Source organism: Delphinapterus leucas, chromosome 10, assembly GCF_059928025.1.
Source record: "Delphinapterus leucas isolate spDelLeu-1000000601 "Yukka" chromosome 10, BTC_Dleu_Yukka2, whole genome shotgun sequence".
Taxonomy (NCBI): Eukaryota; Metazoa; Chordata; class Mammalia; order Artiodactyla; family Monodontidae; genus Delphinapterus; species Delphinapterus leucas.
The window spans coordinates 31,585,644-31,612,498 of record NC_143138.1 but is presented as its reverse complement, the minus strand read 5'-3'; the positions used below and the strand labels follow the sequence as shown (position 1 = coordinate 31,612,498).

At 38.7% G+C, this 26,855-nt stretch overlaps 1 protein-coding gene across 2 annotated transcripts in view; it reads left to right on the top strand.

Moving 5' to 3' along the window:
* The window catches only part of CDC5L (cell division cycle 5 like), a 46,476-nt gene that overhangs the window by 4,867 nt on the left and 14,754 nt on the right, over positions 1-26,855 (top strand). The window contains exons 4-14 of one of the 2 annotated variants that reach the window (XM_022582031.2): positions 430-557; positions 1,950-2,049; positions 7,271-7,489; positions 9,262-9,406; positions 10,741-10,929; positions 13,960-14,108; positions 16,066-16,228; positions 18,244-18,408; positions 19,678-19,758; positions 20,882-21,124; positions 23,734-23,931. In XM_022582031.2, coding sequence (XP_022437739.1) covers positions 430-557; positions 1,950-2,049; positions 7,271-7,489; positions 9,262-9,406; positions 10,741-10,929; positions 13,960-14,108; positions 16,066-16,228; positions 18,244-18,408; positions 19,678-19,758; positions 20,882-21,124; positions 23,734-23,931 — 1,780 coding nt within the window. The remainder of the gene's footprint in view (positions 1-429; positions 558-1,949; positions 2,050-7,270; positions 7,490-9,261; positions 9,407-10,740; positions 10,930-13,959; positions 14,109-16,065; positions 16,229-18,243; positions 18,409-19,677; positions 19,759-20,881; positions 21,125-23,733; positions 23,932-26,855) is intronic. The other variant, XM_089918659.1, reaches the window with a different exon arrangement.

The window sequence follows — 26,855 nt, the reverse complement described above, 5'->3', positions numbered from 1 at the left end:
CTAAGACCCAGCGCAGTCAAATAAATAAATAAATACTAAAAAAAAAAGTTATACAAATCATACATGTTCATCATAGAAAATCTGGGAAAAAAATAGTGAAAAAGCAAATAAAAATCACCCATAGTCATACTGCTGAGAGTTAACCATTGGAACATCTTGATTCTTCTCTAGAAGTTTTTTTGTGTGGCTCTGCTGCATTTGTGATTTAGGGAGCTGCTTGGATCCTGTTTCATGGTGAATGGAAACACTGAAATTAGAGAGAAATTTAAAACCATCTCTTTTCAGGTGAAGCAATAGTAGAAATGCTTTATTTTTGTTAATGCCCATCCGTTGGGTTTTTCAAAGAAAAGGGTGCCAGCACTAGGGAACCTGGTATTTCTAAGACTAAACGGGTGGTAGTGTGACTGATTACTCTGGGCTCATTCCTAGGGATAAAGCTGCCCAGAGAGACAATGAAGAGGAAACAACAGATGATCCACGAAAACTTAAACCTGGAGAAATAGATCCAAATCCAGAAACAAAACCAGCACGGCCTGATCCGATTGATATGGATGAGGGTAAGTGTATTTTTGTGAGGACTTTATTTCTTTGGTAACCATAGACTTCTCAGGCCTTCTTTTAACTCTCTTAGTTCTTTTCTAAACTCCTCTGACTTTTTCAAATTGCAGTTCTGTCTGTAGTTGTTACTCTAAGTATCTTTCCAAGTGTGTCCAACCTTCTGTCATAGAGTAATTGCTCTTTTTGTATAATGTCCCTTTATCTTTTGATGTTTCGATTCATTTAGTAAGTTAAGCAGTGTGATATTACTGGACATTTCCTGGTGGCTAGAGGTAAGCTCTTGAGGATTCTGTGTTCTCATTTCTATTCTGAGGAGAGAGGCAACAAGTCAGGATTTGGGGATCCAGTGCTCCTACTAACTACTTTTTTGACTTCAGACAGGAAGTTTGATCTTCTTGAAAGGGCAACACTACAATACCATGAGGGAGACTTATGATGCCTTTTTGAGACATTGAATCAGGAATCAGAGGAACTAGATTTTAATCTAGTTTAGTGCCATGTCTGCCACTTATTAGCTATTTGACTTTAGGTGAGTCATATAATCTCTCTGAACTTTGGTTCTCTTTCCTGTCAGATGGAGAGTAATAATATCTATCTTACTTCACAGGGTTGTCCTGAAGCATTCAGTGAATATTTGTTGAGTTTTTAATTTAAAAGTTTGAAGGTAGTTGTTCCCAAAGGCAGACTGTGGCTAGGCTGGCTGCATCACTGTCACATGGCAAACTTTAAAAAATAAAGGTACCAGGGCTTCCCCAGGAGGTCTGCGTCAGTAAGTTGGTGGGGGCGGGAATGGAGGGTAATCCTGGAATCTGAGGGTTTTTTTGTTTTTTAAAGTTCCCTTGTGATTTCATTGGACACCCTTGCGTAGGAATTGCTCTAAGGTATCAGTAATGAAATTTGTTCTCCTCTGGGGAGCTATGGAAAATATACTGGAGGAGAGAAATAGTTCTGAGGAAAAAAATGAAGGAAAAATGATAATGAAGATTGTCAGTTCCCTTATAATTAAACAGTAGTTTTTACAATATTTCGCAATTCGTGCTGTGCCAGATAGTTGACGATAATGAAGGATATGATAATTATAGCCACTGTTTAATGAGTATTTGCTAGATGCTTTACCTATTTCTTTTCCCTTAGTTCTTCTCAACATCCCTGTGAAGTAGGAATTGTTGTTCCCATTTTATACGTGGTGAAGCGTTATTATCCAGAGTCACATGACTGTCCAGTGGTGGCACGATTTTTAACTTAGGTTTGACTTAAAAACCCAAGCTGTTTCCTTTATGCTGCACCATATAACGATGATATTGATGGGTTTTCTCATCTTAAGCAGTAGGGTATGTCTCTCACCTTGCTTCTGTTGGAGAAGTTAGTTTTTGTTCTCTTTATTTTTGCAGATGAATTGGAGATGCTTTCTGAAGCTAGAGCCCGCCTGGCTAATACTCAGGGAAAGAAAGCCAAGAGGAAAGCGAGGGAGAAACAGTTGGAAGAAGCAAGGTATGGTTGTTTTCCATCTATAGTTGAACAAATTAGTCTGTGCATCCTTAGGCCCAGTAAAACTGTGTGATTTATCAACCCTGTTGGGTGAATGATAACTAGAGTTGTCTAATTCCAACATGGCAGAAGTAATGCCCGGGTATAGACATACATGTATGTCTTGGTGTGTTGGATTTGAACTGTTAGCATGGGGGAGCTTCATTTGTTGTAGCCATCTTGGCGTCAGATGGCTGGAGGACACACGGGGCTCTGGGACTGTGGTGTGACTGCCAATTAGCTACTCTCATTGATTAGCGTTGGGCAGGCAACGGCTGTGAAACAGGAGACTCAGCTGAACATGGAGGGAGTTAATGAGCCTTGAACCACATTTTAGGCTGTCATAGAAATTTGTATTTAAAAAGTGAGTGGAATTAAGTATTGCCCTCTGCTCAAGGTTTTCTCTACTTTCCCCTCCCTTTTGGTTAGATCCATGGTTGACATCATTTCTAATGGCCTAGAAACCCAGATGAAGTGGTTAAAGGGAAAACTTGAACTTTATAAGAGCTTATTAGCTTTTGGAATTCAGGCATTGGAATAGCCTCCCCAGCCTCCACAACTACCTTTTTTGGTCCCTAAGCTGGGAAGTATTGATACTTCCTGACCTAATAACTAGCATTGTGTTGATGGTTTCCCCAGTAATGGCTGTGAAGTGCCAGATCCTGGGATGGAGGATTCTTTTATGCCAGAGGATGCTTTTTGCCATAGCTGGACAACCACTAGCCCAGAATAGTTACTTGTGATGGGAGTATGACTGGCCTGGGACAGTAAACAGAAGCTAAGAGGAGGTTCTAAATTTTCTGCTGGGTCTTAGTCACCTTTCTGTTCCGTATACTATTTAGGGTTAAGTAATGTGAGTAAGGTAAAAAAACTCATTTTTCCATTTTTGTCCATGGTTGTTTGGGGACCAAAATTGTTTGAGCCTTTTAACCATGTGGATTGGCCCAGGGATATGACAGGTATATATATATGAAAATCTCCAAGTATGGTTGGTATTGCTTGCTTTAACAAATACATTTTTCCAGATTTAAATTTACCCTACACTTTCTTGTAGATTTTCTTGTAGAACATCTTTATAACTTGTGCGTATATCTTGTCATTAACTAGATTGGTGTGTATGGAGAATGTACTGCAGGATTATTTACTTTAAATGTTAAATTACAGATCTGTTTTATAACTTAAAGCTTTTTATTGATTATAAAAGTAATAACACTTTTCCTACAAAATATAGTATTGTACTATTTTCTTTTTGGGGCATGGTTGATACAATGCTATATAGCTTGGTTATATTCACTTAGCATTATATTGTAAAGGTTTTCTAATGTCATTTGAAGTCTTTGTTTTATTTAAAGAATAAAATTACTTATGAAATGTGTCCCTTCAAACCTTTCTCTTCTCAATATAGACATACATTTATGTGTACTACACATACAGTAACATTTGTGTAAAATTAGATCATACTGTATAGACTATTTTGATGAGAAGTTAATCTTACTGGGGTTCCCTTGTAAGTGATGAATCGTTTTTCTCTCTCTGTTTACAAGATTTTCTCCTTGTCTTTCATCATTTTTAGTATAATATTTCTGTTTGTGCATTTCTTAATGTTTATCTTACTTGCAGTTCGTTGAGCTTCCTGGATGTGTAGGTTAATGATTTTCAATAAATTTGCGAAATTTTCAGCCAGTGTTCTCCTTTTTTTAATGTTTTAGAAACATTAGAAAAACATCTCCTTTTTCCTTTTGATATTCCTACTGTGCATATGTTGTGCACTTAATGGTGTTCCACCTTTTTGTGAGGCTCTGTTCGTATTTCTTCATTCTTTTTTTTTTTTCCCCTTTCCTTTGGATTGCATAATCTCTATCCATCTGTCTTCATCTTGGCTAATTCTTTACTTCGAATCTGTTCTAGTGAAGTTTTTGTCTCAGCTTTCCCTTTGCGGAGCACAGGCTCCGGACGCGCAGGCTCAGTGGCCATGGCTTACCGGCCCAGCCGCTCCGCGGCATGTGGGATCCTCCCGGACCGGGGCATGAACCTGTGTCCCCTGCATCGGCAGGCGGACTCTCAACCACTGCGCCATCAGGGAAGCCCCATTTGGTTCTTTTTAATTATTTATTTTTGTTAATCTTCTCTATTTGATGAACATTTTCATCCTACCTTCCTTCTTTAATCGTGCTTACCTTTTGTTCTTTGAACATACTTGTAATGTCTCCTTTGAAGTCTGTCAAAGCTGACATCTGGTTGCTCTCACAGGCAGTTTCTGTTGCCTGCTTATTTTCTGGTGTGGGTCATGCTTTCCTGTTTCTTTGCATGTCTCACCTTTTTTTGTTAAGAACTGGACACTTTGGATGATATATTGTAGCAGTTCTGGGTACTGTGTTGCCCCCATCCACGCCTTGTTACTGTTGCTTGCTTACTTACTCCTTTAGTGACTAGCTGGATTATTTTAGTGAAGTCTGTTCTCCCATTCCTCACCCAGAAATGTGAAGCTTCTGATGTTGCTCCTCATGGGGACACAGTCTTGGGTGTGCCCACAGTCGCCTTGGGATGAGGTGGTTTTGACAGGACTTTCTTTGACATCTTCTTCCCTGGCTACACCCAGCTGTTAAACTCTACTAATTGCCAGTTTATTGCTGTATTGTTTTCAACGATGGCTTGAGGCATAAATTGCTCCACAAAGTGTTCCAATCAAACTTCGGCTCCTTTGAAGGGATAGTTTCTGAGGTCAGTGTTTGGTAGTTGTTCTCATCCCAGGAGGGCTTCTCCCACTTTTCAAAGAGATTGATTCTCTCTGGCAAACTAGTGGGCCTGCAGTTTAGCTGCATCTCCAAAGAATCTGTCGGTTTCTTCACAGTTGCCTTTCATCCAGACTTCCACTGTTTTTGAGAGTGCCCTGAGGCCTGAACGTCTCCATTTCCTTTTGCAAATGAAGTCAGTTTCTTTGGGGAGAGTTTGGAATTCTCTGTTCTATCCAGGGGTGCTGATGTACTTGTCGTTGAGTGACACACCCACTTTAGGAGCTGAGTGTTCAGTGTCGGGGGTGGGGGTAGGCAGCAGCCCCAGGTCCCCTAACCCTGACCCTCATCCCACAGGCCCAGGTTGGGCTCCAGTATTCTCAGTAGCACTGTGCCCAAGGTAGAGCCCCTGGGCAGAAGAAGGAAGCCCCTCCTTCTCAGTCACTCTTGTCTGAACTTAGCCTCTGCAGTGGCTTCCTGGAGGCAGGATGAGAAATGCTGCTGTCCTGCCCCTACTGGAATGAAAGCCAGGGAGCTGGAGCGGAGAGAGAACCCTGTGTTCTTGGCTGCACCAAGTGTGGAGTGGAGTTTCTGTCTCCCTGAGCTGGGACGGGAGAAGAGAAGAGGGAGTGGGTCTTGATTTGAATACTGCAGGCTCTCACTTTTCTTATCGAATTTTTGTAGATTTTCTTGAATAAACATTTCTTCATTTGCTGTATCTCCTTTAGGATCCCTTCCAGAGACTTAACTTTTTTTTTTTTTTTAATAATTTTTGTCAGTTTTGCTGGGGAGTGGGTTTGTGAAATTGCTCCTATATACTGTTTTATAATTTGATTTTTCCCCTCTTTAATATTCTGAATAGCTTTTCTAATCATTGAATCATTAACGTTATAGCATCTTGGGAAAGTACAAAGGAAAAAGTAAAAAATGAAATTCCAACCTCCTATGATTATCACTGTTACTGTTCGGGTGAACATCCTTCACATCTCCCCATGCACGTATCCACTGATAGATATGCATATAATTTTACACGTTGCTCCATAACATGTAAACTTTGTAACATTGTTTTAAACAGCAATGTGTCTTGAGCATCTTTCCATGTCAGAGTAGATTTACAGATTTCTTTCTATTTATCTATCTAGCTATAGATTTCTTTCTATTTATCTATCTATATCTATTTATTTATTATTTTTGGCTGCTTTGGGTCTTCGTTGCTGCACGTGGGCTTTCTCTAGTTGCGGCGAGCGGGGGCTACTCTTCGTTGCGGTGCGCGGGCTTCTCATTGCAGTGGCTTTTCTTGTTGCAGAGCACGGGCTCTAGGCGTGCGGGCTTCAGTAGTTGTGGTATGTGGGCTCAGTAGTTGTGGCTCGTGGGCTCTAGAGCGCAGGCTCAGTAGTTGTGGTACACGGGCTTAGTTGCTCCGCGGTATGTGGGATCTTCCCAGGCCAGGGCTCGAACCCGTGTCCTCTGCATTGGCAGGCGGATTCTTAACCACTGTGCCACAAGGTAAGGCCCTACAGATTTCTTAAAGGTTATTTAGATGGCCATATAATATCTTATCTTATAGCTGTGTTATAAATTATTTTAACTAATTTGTTATTGTTGGATGTTTAGGTTGTGTCTGTTTATCTGCTTTTCTGAACAGTGCTTGGTAACCAGTCTTGTAGTTAAGGCCTTGTACATGTCCCTATTTATTTCCTTAGGCTAAGACTGAAGAGTGAAATTGCTGGGTTAAAAATGTAAAAAAGTTAGGGGTATTAATGTGTATTTCCAAATTCTCTTTGGGGAAAGCTATACCACTGTACTTTCTCATTACCATTGTGAGAGAGTGTCCACTGTTTGCACCCTTGCCATTAAAACAAAGCAAAAATTGAAGGCTGTTGATTAGATATGTAGAAATGGTACTTGATTTAATTTGTGATTCTTTGATTATTAAAGTACACTCTGTCATTTTAGCTATTTGCACTTTTTTCCCTTAGTGAACTGTTTATTTCCTTTTGTTCTTCCTTTTCCTTGGGTACGTTTTTTAAAAACTTGCTTAGATTCTTTATATCAAACCATTCCTAATACTAAGTGCAAAATTTTTTCCTATTATTTGCCTTTTAATATTGTTTTATTTTTAAAAAATGGTGCTACAGGGTTATAAATTTTAAAATTCAAAGCTGTTGATTGTTTTTTTCACCCTTTATTTAATTTATATTAAGTGAGTATATTCCCATCCAGAGATTGGATACATATTTACTTACAGTTCCTTCTGGCTTTTCTCTTTGCTCTAGTGTATGTGTGTACCTTTAAATCAAAACTGGAATTGATTTTGGTGAACGGTGTGAAGTGAGGATTTAAATAAATATTTCTTCCCCAAGTGACCGGGTAGTTTTCTTAACTCTGATGGATGATCCATCCTTTCCCAATGGTGTATGATTTTGAAGGTGATTTGTGTTCTCTTTCTTCAGGCGTCTTGCTGCCCTCCAAAAGAGAAGAGAACTTCGAGCAGCTGGCATAGAAATTCAGAAGAAAAGAAAAAAGAAGAGAGGAGTTGATTATAACGCTGAAATCCCATTTGAAAAAAAGCCTGCTCTTGGTTTCTATGATACTTCTGAGGAAAACTACCAGGCTCTTGATGCCGATTTCAGAAAGTTAAGACAACAGGATCTTGATGGGGAGCTGAGATCGTAAGTTGCCTTTCTGTTTTTATAAATGGAAAAGTATAGTAGTAATTTTATGGAGGGCCACGTATTATCCTTGTCAGAGCCAGATATTTCTTAGTTAGCACAATGTGGTTTACATAATGCTTTTACTTATTTAATGGATTCACCTTTCTGAGAAAACCAGTGACCCTGGCTGTAACGCTTTTAGCACAGAACGCTGTTCGAAGCTCTTGAAATGTCAGCGCTTGGCTCTTAGTGAACTGTCTACTCAGAATCACAGTCTTAACATTTACGAAATGTACCTTTGGGAAGAGGTTAGTTATTTTACTAATGGCCTGAAGGAATCTGTCAAAATCTGGTCTGCTTCTTCTTAGTTTTTTTTCTAGTGAAAATTTTATCTTGTTTTTCTGGGGTTTTTTGCCTGTGCCATGAGACTTTGTGGAATCTTAGTTCCCTGACCAGGGATCACACCTGGGCCCCGGCGGTGAAAGTGGTGAGTTCTAACCACTGGACCGCCAGGGAATTCCCTCTTGTTTTTTTTAAAATGAAATTAAAAGGAAAAACATTACCAATGCATTTTTAAATCTTTTCACTTAATGGCGATTAGTAGGTATATTTTTAAAATATCTTAGAATATAGAGGATTTTGTTTATTTCTAGGGATTTTTAGAGGTTTTAAATTGTTATATCTGAATGTTGTGGGGAGAACCTTTTAGGATTGTCAGAGATTTTTAGTACTCCCCCAATGGCCTTCCATTTCTGTTGACATGAATTGTTAGTAAACAACAGATGTCAGTCACTGTGAAACAGGATTTTCTTGGATGTACTCCATTGTATTTATTTTTCAAATTAGGATCTTGCTTTAGGTAGCCTCTACAAATAAAGAGATTGAAGAAAAAATAGTCATTTGGAAGGAGTAGACTAGATGGAAGAAGAGGATGGCATGCAGAGGGGGAGAAGGCCTTCCTGGTCCTTTAAAAGATGGCCTTGAGCCTGGCTTTAGACCTTAACAACTTTCTGGTGTCATTTGTCAGGATTTAGATATCCTTTAAAAAAATTTATGAATTAAAAAAAAATCATAGCAAACAATTGAAGAATAGTTTTAAAGGAAAACTTTAAAACTCACGTTTTAATTCTGTTCCCTTCATTTAATTGTTTCCGTTTTTGTATACTTCATCATTTTCCTATGTGCACACACATATTTTTACGTGAACATAGTCAAATATAGGAGTAGTTTTATGTTTTTCTTTTCATGTTATATGTAACATTTTGCTTATCATAGTCTTTATAGCTACATAAGTTTTTTTTTTTTTTTTTTTTTTTTTTTTGTGGTACGCGGGCCTCTCACTGTTGTGGCCTCTCCCGTTGCGGAGCACAGGCTCCGGACGCGCAGGCTCAGCGGCCATGGCTTATGGGCCCAGCCGCTCTGTGGCATGTGGGATCCCCCTGGACCGGGGCACGAACCCGTGTCCCCTGCGTCGGCAGGCGGACTCCCAACCACTGCGCCACCAGGGAAGCCCTATAGTTACATAGTTTTAATATTTAGTGCTTAAATTGCTTAGTATATCTTATTTTCTTAGTAATTCTATTGATATTCTAAGTCTGCATTCCTCTTGAGTATAGTGGGTAGGTAATGGTATAGGGAACAACTTAATGTATATTGTTTTGTCTTTTTTGTCATAATTTTATTAGGAATGGGATTATTTCGTTCAGAGCATATGACTATTTATATGGCGTTTAATGTTGCTGCCTATATGTAACTTTAAAAAATCTGTTCTCCACCTTGATCCGTGACAGTGAAAAAGAAGGACGAGATAGAAAAAAAGACAAGCAGCATTTGAAAAGGAAAAAAGAATCTGATTTACCGTCAGCAATTCTTCAAACTAGTGGTGTTTCTGAATTTACTAAAAAGAGAAGCAAACTAGTACTACCTGCCCCTCAGGTAATCTGATAAAAGCAGGTTTTTCATTGTATGAACTCCTATGCTTACCATTTATCCAGCAAATGTTTGCGGGCCTATGTGCCAGGCTTTTGCTGGGTGCTTGGTACCTTTAAGAAACATCAGGCCTTGAACTGCTCATATGATGGTTTAGTAAGTAATTGTCAGCTCTTAGCAATTTTTCAGTAGGCTAGGGCTCCAGACCTCTTTTTTGTAGCTGATAAAGGTGGTATTTGGCCTTGTGGACTTCAGGCCACTTTCTTTTAGGGAATGTTTTGTTGTGTCACACCTCCTTCTCTCTCTTTTTTTTTTTTTTTTTTTTGCGGTACGCGGGCCTCTCACTGTTGCGCCCTCTCCCGTTGCGGAGCACAGGCTCCAGACGCGCAGGCCCAGCGGCCATGGCTCATGGGCCCAGCCACTCCGCGGCACGTGGGATCTTCCCGGACCGAGGCATGAACCCGTGTCCCCTGCATCGGCAGGCGGACTCTCAACCACTGCGCCACCAGGGAAGCCCCCTCCTTCTCTTTTTGAGACAATAGCTGTGAAAATCAACATGGGAGTTGTGGAGAAGAGAAAATTCATTCAGCTCATCATAGGCTCTGTTCCTTTGAATTATAGTTGGTCAGAAACATGGGGATTTTGAATAAGCTCTTGTTTTGTTTTGACGAGTACAGCTTTGTAGAATTGGACAGTTAAATGCAGCAGAGGGATGGATTTAGGAGGCTTGAACAGCTTCTTTCTGCAAATGAGTGCCCTGGCTGCATCAGTACAAAATCCTTGGGCATAAACATAAAATAATTTTGTTAGATGCTGTTATTCGTAGTAGTTATATTTCTTAAACTGAGATTTTGCCTGTAATTTTTTTTTAGTTCTTAGGATATTTAGTTTGGTAAAATTACAAGGATAACACCTTTTGATTTTCTTAGGGATCTTGTGGCTTTGTGGACTCTGTGTGATATTTTAATTGGTTTTTAGTGCCCACCCTCCCCCTAATTGATAAATGGCTTTGTATAAACACTATTATTTTATGTTCTTGATTTATAAATATTTTGGTTTGAAAGAATTTCAGTATGGAAATACTGAAAAGGAATTTCAGTATTTGCAGCTTAATTCTATGTCACATATGGAATTCTGCCCCCCTCCCCCCCATTAAATAGGGAAGACTTTAAAAAACTTTATTATGGAAATTTTCAAACCCACAAAAAGTAAAGAGAGTGCTACAGCGAGCCCCTGTGCACTCATCACACAGCTTCAGCAGTTCATCTTCTGGAATGTGGAAGTTTTAAGCTGTGTTATTCTTGGTTAAAATATTGCTACTGTGATAACTGTGTCTTTAGATTTCAGATGCAGAACTCCAGGAAGTTGTAAAAGTAGGCCAAGCAAGTGAAATTGCACGTCAGACTGCTGAGGAATCTGGCATAACAAACTCGGCTTCCAGTACTCTCTTGTCTGAGTACAATGTCACCAACAACAGCATCGCTTTGAGAACACCACGAACACCAGCTTCCCAGGACAGAATTCTGCAGGTAGGCTGCCATATGGTAGAGTGAGCCTTTCACTTTGTTTATTATCCTTAAAAGTATTATAAAGGAGAACACTATAAATGGTTTGGTTTTGTGTGTTTTAGGGTAAGCAGTTTGAAACAGTCCTGAATGCATAGCTGCTAGAGATTTCTGTAGTAGGGAAGCTAAATCCTGTCAGTAAAGCATAGCATTTAAAAATTTCACATTGCCTAGCAGCCCTGGAAAAAAAATCAAACACGTGTAGTCAGTAATTTTTAAAACTTTCTTGTGATTCTGTACTTAGCTTGGCATAGACTGCCTTCAGTACTATTTCCCTCTCTCTCCTTAGCACATAGGGTGTACAGCTCTGTGTGTTCTATTTTTTTTTTTTTTTTTTTTTTTGCGGTATGCGGGCCTCTCACTACTGTGGCCTCTCCCATTGCGGAGCACAGGCTCTGGACGTGCAGGCTCAGCAGCCATGGCTCACGGGCCTAGCCGCTCCGCGGCATGTGGGATCTTACCAGACTGGAGCACGAACCCGTGTCCCCTGCATCGGCAGGCGGACCTCAACCACTGCGCCACCAGGGAAGCCCTGTGTGTTCTTTAGGGTGTCTGCATGCCAGAGAATAGACAAACCTAACGGAATACTACTGAGTCTTTTAGCACTCTTACATCTCAATTTTCTAATAGTCAAATATAATTTGACTACTGATTCAGGAGTCAAGTAGCCCTGCAAGACTTTGTAAGAAAAACAGTGCCCCTCATTGCTTGCTCTCTAGAGGTACCAGTGATAGCTCTTTGTTTTTACCACCTTACTACTAAGACACTTGTTACATTTTGGTTTTTCTTCAGTTTTAGGCATTTTTCCACCAAGGATTTGAACATCTGGCTCTCTCACATCTTCTGCCTCTACTGTGCATACACACGCTTTCCATTTTCCCATCTTCCATTATAGTTAATCATAATTTTGGCTAGCTCCATATTTATGGTTTACCTTATGACTACGTAAACTGCATTCATTCACTACGTAAACTGTGGGTCAAACTGCACTTGACCCACAAAATGCCTTATAATTACTCTACTGTACAGTATTTTGTTTTTCTTTGAATTAATACTTGTTTTATTTAGTTGCTAAATTTTCTGATTACTTAGCACAAATTCAGTTCTGGACTTTATACTAACTGTAAATCTCCTGTAATCTGGTCACATTTTAGGTATTCTTACCTTTTTCAACACTTGAAGTCGTTCCCAGAACTTCTGAATGTTCTAGTCTGGACTGATTACTCTTTAGATCTTGTTACAGCTTGTTCTCTTGCTTTCCCTTCACTGTCACCCTAGAAAGTCCCTTGTGTCTCCTCTTTCTTGGCTCCCATGTCTCTGGCTTTTTTGGTTGACTCCCTTGTTGGTGAAGTGTATCTGTCAGTAGCTTTCTGAGGAAGGTTTCATGGGAGATGGAATTTTTAAGACCTTGAATATCTGTAAATAACTCTCCTACCCTCTTATATGATTGATAGTACAACAGGGTATAGAATTCCAGATTGAAAGGGTTTCTGTTCACAGTTCTGAAGGCAGTGCTCCAGTGTCTTCTGGCTTTCATTGTTGTTATTGATACGTCCTGTGCCATTCAGGTTGTTAATAGGAAACCTGGTTTTTTCTTTCTCTGGAAGCTTATATGATCTTCTCTTTTTCACATGTGTGTTTCTTGATGTGGGTCTATTTTTAACCACTGTGCTAGGTACTTGGTGGGTCTTTTAATTCTATAGACTCATGGCCTTCAATTCTGGGAAGTTATTTTGAAAATTAAAAAATTTCTTCCCTTTCATTAATTTATTTTGCTACTTATTACTCTCTGGTTTTCTGTCTTAATTGACTTTGATTTCATTGCTAGGAGATTTTCTGAATTTTATCTTTTTTTAAAATTTCTACTGTCATATTTTTAATTTCTAAGAGCTCTTTTTTAAATGTGTTCAATTTTTAAATGTCTAATTGTGGAGCACAGGCTCCAGACGCGCAGGCTCAGCAGCTGTGGCTCACGGGCCCAGTTGCTCCGCGGCATGTGGGATCCTCCCAGACCAGGGCTCGAACCCGTGTCCCCTGCACTGGCAGGCAGACTCTCAACCACTGCACCACCAGGGAAGCCCCTCAAATATCTTTTGATCTTGTTCTTTGCCTATGTCTAGGGAATAAGGGTAGGGCAATTAAAAGCTGACTAGACACTCCTTGGGTGTGGGTAGGGCCCCTTGACTCCAGACTTTCCTGTGGGCTGAACTGGCTGGGATGTTTTATTGGGGAGATTTCTTTTTAAATTGTTTTACTTTTAAAATGTATTTATTTATTTATTGAAGTATAGCTGACTTATAATATTGAATAGGTTTCAGGTGTACAACATAGTGCTTTGATATTTTTATAGATTATACTCCATATAAAGTTGCTGTAAAATATTGGCTGTATTCCCTGTGTTATACATTACATCCCTATAACTTATTTATTAGGGAATTCTTATTTATTTATTTATTTGTTGCGTTGGTCTTCGTTGCTGCGCGCGGGCTTTCTCTAGTTGCAGCGAGTGGGGGGCTACTCTTCATGGTGGTGCATGGGCTTCTCATTGCGGTGGCTTCTCTTGTCGTGGAGCATGGGCTCTAGGTGCACGGGCTTCAGTAGTTGTGGCACATGGGCTCAGTAGTTGTGGTTCGTGGGCTCTAGGGCGCAGGCTCAGTAGTTGTGGCGCATGGGCTTAGTTGCTCTGCAGCATGTGGGATCTTCCCGGGCCAGGGCTCGAACCCGTGTCCCCTGCATTGGCAGGCAGATTCTTAATCACTGCTACCAGGGTATCCCTATTCCAGAACTTCTGGCATGCTAATGTTAGGTTGACAGAAGGAATGGAAGTATTGAATTCTGCCACAGCTCAGTATTTGTTTTCTCTCTTGGTTTTCATTGAGAAAAATGTATAAGAATTCTGCCTGTTTCAAGATTTGTGTAGTAGGACAAGAAGAGAGGAATTTGCTCTCCTGTCTAAACTGTTAAAACGTGCTTCTTTACCTTCTTGTTAATCAGGAAGCCCAAAACCTCATGGCTCTGACCAACGTGGACACCCCATTAAAAGGTGGACTTAACACCCCTTTGCACGAGAGCGACTTCTCAGGTGTGACTCCACAGCGGCAGGTTGTACAGACTCCAAACACAGTTCTTTCTACCCCATTCAGGTATTGTAAATAAATAACTGTTTTCTGCTTTAGAAAAACTTGAATCCGAGGACTTGGACAACATGTTTGCTTTAGAAATGCTGGCAGAGAATGGAAATAAGTGTTTAACTTGCTTTTTAATTTCTCCTCATAGTAGCAAATAACATTATCGTATCCAGGAAATAGTCAAATACCAAATGGAGCTTCTTGTTTTTTTTTCAGAGTTTCTGGTGCTATCACCTCGTTTCTGAATACTTTTAATCTGATTTAAAAGAGCAGATCAATCCATTGTTAATGATGATTTGGTGAATTTTATAAAAATTCTAAGCCTTTTTATGTATGTATTACTGTTGCTTTTCCCCCAACATTTTATTATGAAAATTTCTAACATTCAGAGACATTGAAAGAATGGTAAAGCAAGCATCCATATACTCACCACCCAATTCTCCAGTTAATATTTTACAGTGTTTGCTTTAATCACATATCCGTCCATCAATCTATCTTATTTTTAATAATTTCCAAGTTGCAGGTATTCGTCCATTTCACCCTAAACGCTTCCTAGTTGTGTATATCGTTAACTGGAGTTCAGAATTCAGTATTTGTTTATACTTCTTTTGTTTTAAGCTACTATTTTTAAAGAAAAATTTTTAAGATACAAACATTATAGAAGCAATTTGTATTAAAATGGAGTTTGAGCTTTTAAGGTTAGAAATATTTAGGGTTTACTTTTAATTTTAAAATATGTCCTCCTACCGGTTGTTAAGTATATGAAGACTGTTACAATTGCACATAACAGCAGGATCAAGAAACACTGGCACCCAAAACCTTATATAATATTTAATTGCAAGGCTTGCAAGAGAGCCTAATCCCTTTTTCCCCATGGGTGTCTCATTTCTCAACTAGATTGTAAGCTCATTGAGGGCAGGGACCATGTGTTATATGGTAACACCTCACCTCACCTCTGGGAACAACTCTGGCAGCACCACCTGTCTGGAACACAGCCAAGATACAGGAAGTAATCAACCAAAAAAAAAAAAGGCTTTGAACAATTAAACTGTAAGGTGCAAAGTCTATGGCTTTTATTCCTTAGAGAGTTTCTTAGCCCTAACTCAGAGCTATTCATATTTAGATGTGATTCTAAAAGCCTGGTGTTTGGTTTCCAAACAAAATGTAGAGGAAGGAAGTACTTGAGGTATGCACATCTATGATGATGATGATGTGATAGCCAACAGCTACAGGCAGGGAGGAGACAAATGATAAGTTGAAAATACTGAACTCGAAAGGAGTCATTTGGGATCTTGAGTGTGGTGGCCAACCTGTCTGTCCACTGTGTGTTCTCAGCCACCCTGATGTGTCAAGAAAAGGTTGTGGGACTTCCCTGGTGGCACAGTGGTTAAGAATCCGCCTGCCAGTGCAGGGGACATGGATTCGATCCCTGGTCCAGGAAGATCCCACAAGCCGCAGAGCAACTAAGCCCGTGCGCCACAACTACTGAGCCAGCGCTCTAGAGCCCACGAGCCGCAACTACTGAGCCCATGTGCCAGAACTACTGAAGCCTGCGTGCCTAGAGCCCGTTGCTCTACAACAAGAGAAGCCACCGCAACTAGAGGAAGCTCGCGCACAGCAATGAAGACCCAATGCAATCAAAAATAAATAAATAAAAATAAATAAATTTATTTAAAAAAAAGGTTGAAAAATGTTTGGTGGACCTAGTTATTAATAAGGTAAGAAAATATCAGATGTAATGACTTTATTTGAAGTCATTAAGATAAATATACTTTGTGTAAATACTGAGTTAGCTGAACCAAAGCTTTATTTTAACCTCGAGGTCTAACTAAAAACCAGGTAGGGAGATGGAATTTCTGGAATCTTTATTTCTTTTCTGTTTTCCTTGTAAAATAATTTATGTGAAAAACATCTGAAAGCACAATCCCAATAAAATTGGCACTTTCATTAATTGGAATTTCTGTCTTTATAGAACTCCTTCTCATGGATCTGAAGGCCTGACTCCCCGGAGTGGAACAACTCCCAAACCAGTTATTAACTCCACCCCGGGTAGAACGCCTCTTCGAGACAAGTTAAACATTAATCCCGAGGATGGAATGGCAGACTACAGTGATCCCTCTTATGTGAAGCAGATGGTACATGTCAATTCCCTTTTAGTATTCTTTAAAAAAAGTTTTTAAAAAAATATCTCATGGGTACCAAATTAAAATTTTTCCCCTTATCAGTGCATATCGCATATACCTTAAGATTCGGTACACCTGCGGACACCAGAAAAGCAACATGATTTGTAGGGTTTGAGAAGGGAAATCTTATGGTCTTATTGCTTACTTTTTCTTATTCTTAATATATTTTTCAGAAATGATTATGCTGATAGTAACGCTCCTTATATCTTTTGTAATTTTTAATTTTTATCATTTACTAATTAATACTTTACCTTCTTGAATGGTACATTTAATTTTTTTTCCTAGTTCTGTAAAATGTTTTGAGTTTCGAATGCCTCATAAATTAGATTTTGAACATTGATTCCTGTTTTCATTACACTTTTAGAAGGACAGTCTAGATCTCAAAGCCACGTTAATTTGATGTTTGTTGCTAACCTTAGTGAAGTTTTCTTTTGTATGTATAAAGCTAATTATACAAGTTATAGTTTTGTTTCTGCTCGTTATTGCTTTTATTACGTCACTGTTGAGCCTTCTTATTTATGCCACAGAAGATCATTGTGAGATTTTTTAAAAAAATGAGTTCCAATGATGGTCTGCTTCTGGTTTACAAATTAATTCTACCTTCATGTATAGATTTGGTTATTTGAGAATTTTTTTTAGTGCCCAAATTGATATCAGGTAATGCCAACTCTGAGTGGCTACATAAGAATTAAACAAATGAAGAATCTAATGTGTGCAAAGCACGGATGTGGACACTTCAGGGAATCTAAAGTTGAGTAAAGATGTCCTTCGTCTTCAAGAAGTTTATGCTCTGGAGAGATTGGCAGTACTAAACCAGGTCCAAAAATAATTGTAATATATGAATAAAATAAGCCCTTTGAGGAAAACCAACATGCTTTGGCTGGCCAGAGAAATAATCACATTTGTTGGGTGGGCACTAGGAAAACCTTCATTGAGGAGGTATGCTCAGAGGAGGGTTGGGGGCTGTCCCAGATGGAGGCCATTAACGTGAGTGAACCTGAAGCATGTTTGCGTCATAGCAGCTCATCTGGTCCTTCCACCTAGCATACGTGTAATGGAGCAGTGGGGAATGAGAGAAGTGAGCTGAGGATGGACTGGGGAAGACTTGGGTACCAGGCACTTTCTCTTGGGAAGTATGAACTGTTTTCTTTGGCTTTCATATTATCTAGTATTTGCATGGAAAAGAAACACACACACAAATTCAGGCATCTTTTCAGGTTAGGTTTTATTAGTCCAAGGACAAATTTACCTTTGAACTTGTTCTTTTCATTTGCTGTTAAATTTCAGAAATCCTTAAATGGAAATCCTAAAGGACATTTATTTATTTATTTTTGCTCCTTCAGAGATAATTCTCAAACCTTCTGTTAGATTATCCCAGAGTAAATTTGTTGACCACAAATCAAAGTTTATGAGTTGTCCTTTTTTTTGTTTTAAAGGTTTCATTTTTTTCCATAAATTTATTTATTTAATTAATTAATTAATTTTGGCTGGGGTCTTCGTTACTGCACGCGGGCTTTTCTCTAGTTGCGGTTAGCAGGGGCTACTCTTCATTGTGGTGCGCAGGCTTCTCATTGCAGTGGCTTCTTTTGTTGCAGAGCACAGGCTCTAGGCGCACGGGTTTCAGTAGCTGTGGCTTGTGGGCTCTAGAGCACAGGCTCAGTAGTTGCGGCACATGGGCTTAGTTGCTCTGTGGCATGTGGGATCTTCCCAGACCAGGGCTCGAACCCGTGTCCCCTGCATTGGCAGGCGGATTCTTAACCACTGCGCCACCAGGGAAGCCCTATGGTTGGTCTTAAGGTAGGGAAGAAATGGAGATAGAAATTAAACGAAATCTTGTTTCAACTCTGAAGTTAGGGGTCATTTTTCTAGAATTAAAATTAAGCTAATTACTTTTTAGAAACTCTTACACAATATTAGTTGCATATTTTAATGTGTATGAATTGAGAAGGACCAATTTTTTTCTACAGGAAAGAGAATCTCGTGAACACCTCCGTTTAGGGTTGTTGGGCCTTCCTGCCCCTAAGAATGACTTTGAAATTGTTCTACCAGAAAATGCCGAGAAGGAACTGGAAGACCGTGAAATAGATGATACTTACATTGAAGATGCTGCCGATGTGGACGCACGGAAGCAGGTGGGTGATGACTGCTACATGCCTCAAGATCTCTACTTAAAAGTCTTTTCAGTATTAAAAAAAATTACACTGAAGAAAATTACTTACATCATTAATAGTATTCACTCACATAGTTCATAATATACTTAAGTATATTGGTAGGTATTCTTAAATACTTCAAGATACTTAGGTATCTTGATAGGTATTCTTAAAATGTATAATTATATGGATAGCCATTTAAATATCCTCTGTCAAATTCATTATGCTTCTTTAAAATACGTATAAGTAGTCTTTTAGACATTGCTTTCACTCTAGCCAAGAAAAGATGTTATTATCAGTCTTAAAAACAAGTACATCTTGGATTGGTTGAGTAAATGGTTTTTCATCAGTGTAAACTAATAAAAAATGTGGCTTTGGATATGTAGCCTGGGTCAGAATAAAATTAGTAACACCTTGTACTAATACATCTTCTAGTTAATTACTTTCTCATTTGTGCATAACAACCAGGTGATGTAAGTAGGATAGGTGTCAGCTTCGTTTTAGAAATGAGGAAACAGGCTCAGGTGAATTAAGTTAACTTTCTCAGGTCTTGTGGCTGGAAACTGGTGAAACTTGAACTAAAACTGAGATCATGTGACCCACTTCAGACATTCTTGCTGCAGTCCATTTCAGGATGGTTTTAGAAACTGAATAATTTCCCAGGGTTGGAGTGAGAATGGCATCAATGGAAATCATTTTAGAGGGAAACCACATGAATGTGCTTTTTGGTGGGGAATAGATGATAATACTTTATGTGTTTAGTTCTCTTAGCTATTTTGAGTTACATTTACTCTCAGAACTGGTTTGAAGTTCTAATGTGTTAACCCACATTATTCATAATTTAAGAATCAGGAAACAACACATTCATTGGCTGGCTTTTTAAATTAAAAATCAGTAGCTTTTGAGGTGGAAGGGAAAGGTTGTGTTGCAGGAGGGATAATTGGAAGCCTCCCCTCTACATTTAGGATTTGATTTGGGCAAGAAAAGAATGATTATCTGACGGAGGGAGCCATGTAAATCTGGAGAATGCTCCTGGCAGACGTTGGAAGTTCTTAGTTTCTACTGTAATAGGAGAATGAATAGGCTGATTAGTTTTAGTGGCCTTATTTGCCTTTCTACAAACTTAACACAGATTCCTACAGCTTTAGCTCTTGAACATACATATTCTTATAGACTGAAGTGTTTTCAGCTTTACTGAAATGTGTCAAATACTGTATAGCTGCAAAAATGGTTTTTAAAATAATTTTTTAGGCCATACGAGATGCAGAGCGTGTAAAGGAAATGAAACGAATGCACAAAGCTGTCCAGAAAGATCTGCCAAGACCATCAGAAGTAAGTATTAGAATTTCTGGCTTAGGAAGTTTTAAGTTTCTTTTTATGTGATTGATGTTTTTTATATTATAAAGTCTATAAAAAGACATCTCATCTACTTTCTGGAATATAGTAAAGCAGTTCCCAGATCCAACCTTTGAAATGCTTCACTGGTACAAATACGAATTTTAAAAATAAATTGATTGATTGATTGGCTGCATTGGGTCTTCGCTGCTGCATGCGGGCTTTCTCTAGCTGCAGCGAGCGGGGGCTGCTCTTCGTTGTGGTGCGCCGGCTTCTCATTGTGGTGGCTTCTCTTGTTGCGGAGCATGGGCTCTAGGTGCACGGGCTTCAGTAGTTGTGGTTTGCAGGCTCTAGAGCACAGGCTCAGGAGTTGTGCATGGGCTTAGTTGCTCTGTGGCCTGTGGGATCTCCCTGGACCAGGGCTCGAACCCGTGTCCCCTACATTGGCAGGCGGATTCTTAACCACTGAGCCACCAGGGAAGTCCCCAAATAAGAATTTTGAAGAATAAAGGAAAATAATTTCTTTTGAAAATGTAAAACTGCTTTAGGCATACATCGGAGATATTGCAGGTTTGGTTCCAGGCCGCTGTAGTAAAGAGAATGTTATGCAATAAAGCGAGTCACACGAATTGTTTGGTTTCCTTGTGCATGTAAAAGTTATGTTTACACTAAACTGTAGTCTGTCAAGTGTGTAGTAGTAGTATGTCTGAAAAAAAACTACGTAACTTAATTAAAAATTACTTGATAGCTAAAAAATGCTAATTATCATCTAAGTTTCTGAGCCTGAGTCGTAATCTTTTTCCAGTAGTAACATTAAAGATCACAGCTCACCATAACAAATAGAATAGTAATGAAAATTTTGAAATATTGCAAGAATTACCAAAATGTGACACAGACACAAAATGAGCAAATGCTGTTGGACAAATGGTGCCAATAGACTTGCTCAACACAGGGTTGCCACAGCCTTACAGTTTGTAAAAAAACACACTGCCTGCAAATCACAGTAAAGCGAAGCCCAGTAAAATAAGGTGTGCCTGTATTTAATTCATGCTAGTAGAACTAATAACATTAGTATGTTGCAGTGACATGTTTAATAATTGTACTTGTTTTAAAATTTTAGGTAAATGAAACTATTCTAAGACCCTTAAATGTAGAACCACCTCTGACAGATTTACAGAAAAGTGAAGAACTAATCAAAAAAGAAATGATCACAATGCTTCATTATGACCTTCTACATCACCCTTATGAACCATCTGGAAATAAAAAAGGAAAAACTATAGGATTTGGTACCAATAATGCAGAGCACATTGCCTATCTGGAACATAACACTTATGAAAAGTTTTCCAAAGAAGACCTGAAAAAGGTATCATTGAATATTTCTGTCTCAAGACTTAAGTATTTGTTAGATACCATGTATCATGGACAGACATTAACATTTTCCCTTATTGATGTTCATAAGCAACTGAAATATATGGTTAAGAGATAAATATTCATATTAAGTGTTATGCAAAGGACATACCATCCCCCCACCCCTTCCTGTGTTCAGTGGCAGGCCTTTATCAGATAAACACTGGCTTTGATGGCACTGGTGTTCTTGTCTCATGGGTGTATGCCTGATTGCTAGTTGCTACAGTTGCTATTTTCTGTGTTTAACTCTGCTGTCTCTGAATAGGGTGGAATGCCTTTAATACTTAAACCTCACTTATTTAGAATACTATGAAAAAACAAGAATATATTAAAAATATTTACAGATTCAATCTTCCACCTATTCACAGAAAGGAAATATTCACTGAATTCATTCCCCTGACATGATTTCCCCCTACCCTTTTGGATAAGGAAATAAAGAAATGTTTTCTTGTCTAAAGTCTGTCCTGCCTCTTCCTCCATATGCATTTTATTCTTTCTGCTTTGACAGAGCAAACAGCTGTGATTTTGACTAGAAATCTGTACAGTGGCATAAGATAATAGAGTTAGTTTCATGGTTGGAAGCAGAGTGGTCATTAGCTTAAAAGTCTTTTTTCTTTACTCTTTTGCCCTGAGGGGCAGAGATGGACTCATCCATTAGAATGGGCTAACTTGGGAGAAAACCGGTAAGGTTCCTTTGTCTGTCTTCTCTCCTGCACTTTCCCTCTGTCCTCTCTTTGTCTTACTTTCTCTTTTTCTTATTGCATACGTGATACATGTTTATTATAGGACTTTTAAAAAGAAGTTAGAGAAAGGAAGGAGGGTTTAGATTTGTGTTTGTTTGCCCCTGATTCATGAGTAATTTTGACTTGCTGCCTTTTAGTAAGTGCCATGGAAGCTGTCCTCTGTTGAGTGCCTGCACTTTGGCAGGCACATTCAGTCACTGAACCGGGTGAGAATTAGACAATGAACTTGATGCTTGAACAGTTTCCTCTTTTTAGAGTGAAAATATGAGGGGAAGATGGAATTTAGGAAATAAATTTTCCTAAATTTATTGTATATATGGAAACCTGAAATAAAGGTCACGTTGTTGCTGATAGAGATTCTATAAGGGACAAATTCTAATAAATATTTTGATAATAATGTAAGTAGTGCTTTGGAATTATTTGAAACGATTACACAGTAGTTTAAATATCCTCCCATATTTTATTTATCTATCTGTAGTCCTCTTTGTTCCGAAGAATTTGAAGCAGCTGTTTACTTAGCAGATTCTTTAGGGATGGTTTAAATAGAACTTAGCTGTACTCTCTCCTAATTATTATAAGAGCTGAATTTGTAAATTTTTACTGTGTACAGCTTCAGAGTGAAACACCATTCCTCTGATGGTACAGTGCCCGATTTTCATTAAGTGTGTTAAAATTGGTTTGTTTCCATTATTTCCCCTAAGAGGTATTGTTTAAAAGTATCCATTCTTTATCTTCTAGAGACTTGATTTTCCATTTTTTTGTTTAAATTTTTTCATATGCTGGTTATTTATCTTGACTTTATGTATTTTGGCCTGTGTTTATTTTCTGATGTTCCTGGAGTGATTGAAAGCTTTCTATAAAGCACAAAAAGTAATTGTCAGTTTTTCATGAGCCATGAAGCAAAGGGCTGGAAAAAGTTCATGTGGTATGTTCATGGAGTCTGTGTGTCTGGTGTTGGGCTGGCTCTTTGTGTATACTGTGTCACTTAATTCTCATAACAAACATGTTCGGTATTATCTCCACTCTACAGATGAGAAATGGGCTCACAGAAGTTCAGCAAGTTCAGATAGCTACTTAAATGCTAAATCTGTGATTGGAGCCCAGGCTTGTCCAACTCCATCCCCATTCTGTCATCTTAAACCGTATCTTTTGTAGTGAACAGAAGCTGGTCTGTGATCCATCATGATTTGATTTGTGCCTCCAGTCTTATTCTCTGACAATGGCAGGGGCATTCTTTCAGATGAGAAAAAAGGCAGGTGTCAAAAAAACGCCTACTTCCCCTTCACCATACTGGGAAGTCCAGAGTATAGCGGGGGATGGTAGAGTGGGAGGAGCACCCGCACGCGTTGGTGCCCAAGCATTGGCTTGGGTGTGACCTTGCCTTGTCCGGTTACTAGTGTTGTATTTTTGAACAAGTGGTTTAACCTCGCTAAGCCTTAGTTTCATCAGCTGTAAAGTGAGGTTAACGTTGACTGCTTTGTAAGCGTGGTGTGCTGTTTGGAGATAAAGTAGGTAAAACTTTTCAGTTCAGTTCCTGGCACATAGTAGGTATCTGAGAAATGGTAGCTGCTATTATAATGAGTGAAGGCAAAGGACGTTTACATTATCAGGGATGATACATGGATGCTTGGCTTTTCAGATCAACCTGCATTGACTTCTAGGCTTCTTAATTAATTTTGCTTAGGTATTATAACCCCCTTCCAAAAAAACAGTTAACCAGAGCTCATTGTCTTTGCCCAGAGGAGTAAAAACTAGTCTTTTATTTCTGTTGATGGCAGGTATCTCTAGTACTCAAGCTTATTGTTATTATTATTGTGAACAGGCCCAGGATGTTCTGGTACAGGAGATGGAAGTGGTAAAACAAGGTATGAGCCACGGAGAACTCTCAAGTGAAGCTTATAACCAGGTGTGGGAAGAATGCTACAGTCAAGTTTTATATCTTCCTGGGCAGAGCCGCTACACACGGGCCAACCTAGCTAGCAAAAAGGACAGAATTGAGTCACTGGAAAAGAGGCTTGAGGTTGGTATCCTTTTAAAATTCTAATTTAAATGTACTTTGATTGAAATAATGAACCAGATAATACCACTGGAGACAACTTCAGAAAAATAGATCTAAGGTAATTGTTTTCGAATTTCTTGAGGAAAAACTACACTGAAGTGTTTGATCTTCCTTGGCCTTCTTCATTGGGTTTTCAGAGCTGCTGGCCTTTGTGATGAAGAGTGCCCTCCAAGTTGACCACAGGTCAATCAGAACCTTTTAGATGTGGGGGCAAAGAGCCAAGAAGTGAACACTGGTCACTCAGAAGAGTGTAGAGCAGTGCTACGAGAGCAATGTAGTTTTCTCTAGGGGGGCTCTCAGTGTACCAGGGAGCTTTCTTTCTGTAGCCAGAAGGGCACACTTACAGAACTTTGGTACCTTTCTGCTCATCCTCGGATTCCTGTCAGTTTGTTACAGAGAGAGCACTGAGCTGGATTATCCAGACAATGGCTTCTGTGATTTTTTTCATGTCTATGAAAATGTTGAAACATACTAGATGGGAGTTTCATGGCATGTGGTTTCTTAATATAGTCTGCATGTTTTGAATTCCAGAATCTGTGTATGCATTTTGCCAATGGTATGTAAATTGTGGTTCACAGACCGCTAGGCTGCCTTGTGAATTCTTAATGGTGGTCTTCAGGGATGTTTCTGAGGCCAGGATATCTTGGGATGGGAAGGAGAAAGGAGTGCTTCAGGCACTCAAAGTGGCCTCAGATTCCGCTTATGTGATTACCAGTTTCTCTGCAGAAAGTAGATTTGGAAATATTTTTATTTGGGGTTAAAGTAAAAAAATAGTAAAATCACTTAGGGGTGTTTGGGGCTGTGTGGGGCTAGGGAAATGAACTGGAAAAAGCAATATCCTGTTAAAATTAACATTTTTGATTTTACCTTTAAGATCACATGTATAGACACATCTTTTATCATTTAGTGGGAAATCAGACTTTCTGAAGTAATTCTCATCTTGGGTGAAATTTCAGCAATCCAGTGCTGCTGGTTACTCTAGCTGTGTTACTAACTTCCAGCAGGGTGTGCTGTTGCTCTGTGCTTTAATTCACAGTCAGGGAAACTAAAAAAGAACATGAGTGGTTAAACTTAAGTTGTATTTTCTGCTATGTAGGCTTCATTCCTTATAAGTGGTAGTTAGCAGTGTAATTCTGATCTAAGGTCAGCATCATAATTGATTGGAAAGCTATTTGGAAAGCTTCCTGTAACACTTATACATAAATACTTAGGTCTCTCACTTAGTTTGAAAATCTCATTTGAGGTGGGTAAACTCTTTCTTCCTCAAGTGGTAAGGACATTTTGTGCTATTTAAAATATAAAAAAAAAGTTTTTTCCTAAATCTCATTTACTTTGTTGAGGCACTAACTTTCATGACAGCAAATAAATGTGTCACAAAGTGAGTGGTGCCATAAAGTACAGTAATTTTTATTTCTATGTTGAATTGGTCTTGTGAGTTTTGAAGGGAAAAATACAGAGAGAACCACTCCTGTTCTTTTGGAGATTTATTTGGGTCGTTTATGAGCAACCATTAAAAACATGTGGTTCTCTTTGTTCAGTTCAGTACCAGGAACTGAAATCTTCTGTTGAACTATTTTTGCTGAAGGATTGGTGATTTTGGAAGAATATTCATAAAACAGTCTGAAGTAATTTTTCTTTTCTTGACTCCTGGATAACTTGCTTTAATGTTTACCCAACTAGTTACTTTTAAAGAGCATGTAATCAAATCCTTTAATTTAGTAAACTATGCTTATTTCAAATGAAAGTTCATTAAGTCTTTAAAAAGAAGAAAAGAGACTCAAAAACCCAAATAAACAAATCCCCCATTTTATTTGTATTCATTCCCTAATTCAGAACTAGGTTTGTCTTAGCTTATTTTAGTTTTTGAAGACACAATTCTCCTGGTTTGAAATACATAAATATTTTATTTCAATTGTGGTAATTCTTTCATCATTTCAGTTGATTGCTAAATTATAAACATTATTCAAAGTTTGTTGTGGGGAAGGAACTCCAGTTGTATTATATAAACTAAAGGCTGTACTTAAATTATCCTTCCACTCTTAGGTTCAGGGAGATATGCCTTGCTGTGCAAGTACAGTACACCATGGCTGCCAGTGTGTTTGAGTTTTGCTGCCATGAACTCTGGAACAGTGAATCTAAATTATGACCCTATCACAGCATATCAAGCAAGATGAAATCCAGCTTTGTCGTGGTTGGTGTCTCCTAAATGGATTAAAAAAATACGCCCCGAGGTTTATATTGGAGCTAGTCTTCGAGCCATTACTCCTGATTAATATTTGAAACTTAGAACTTAACCGAAAATCCTTAAGATACTCATTTAAAACTAGTAGAACCATCTCAGATTTTATGTAGAATGTTGTGGGTGGTACAAGGAGTCTGTTAAATAAATAGAATCAGTGTAGTTGCAGGTCAGAAGTAAGTGGGAAAGACTTCTGAATTGTAACCAAGTCCATGTATTTTATTCTGCTTAGGAGGTAGAATTAATTTCAGGACCTTACCAGACATTTGTGTGTAAAATAAGGCAGCAGTTGCAAACAGAAATGACACCTAATATCAGAAAAGGAAAAGTTATAAAAACATAGCAAGTTGAGGCCACTTAAATATGGCAGCAAAAAGCCCTGTTATTTGAATAGCTTTGAGGGTGTTATGGGTATATGGTAGGGGGGTAGAGTGATTGCTCTTTATAGTGATACCGCAGTTAATAAGAAAAGCTTAATTTCTGTTCAGTGTTATGTTTTTAAAAAACAGAAAAAGAGGGATGGCTATAACTGTAGAAAAATTTTCATCAAGTGGTTGAAAGTAAAAAGCTTTAGTACTTTATTTAATCACACATTTAGTGAATGTTACTGAGCATCTACTCTGTGCCAGCCCCTGTACTAGGCCCT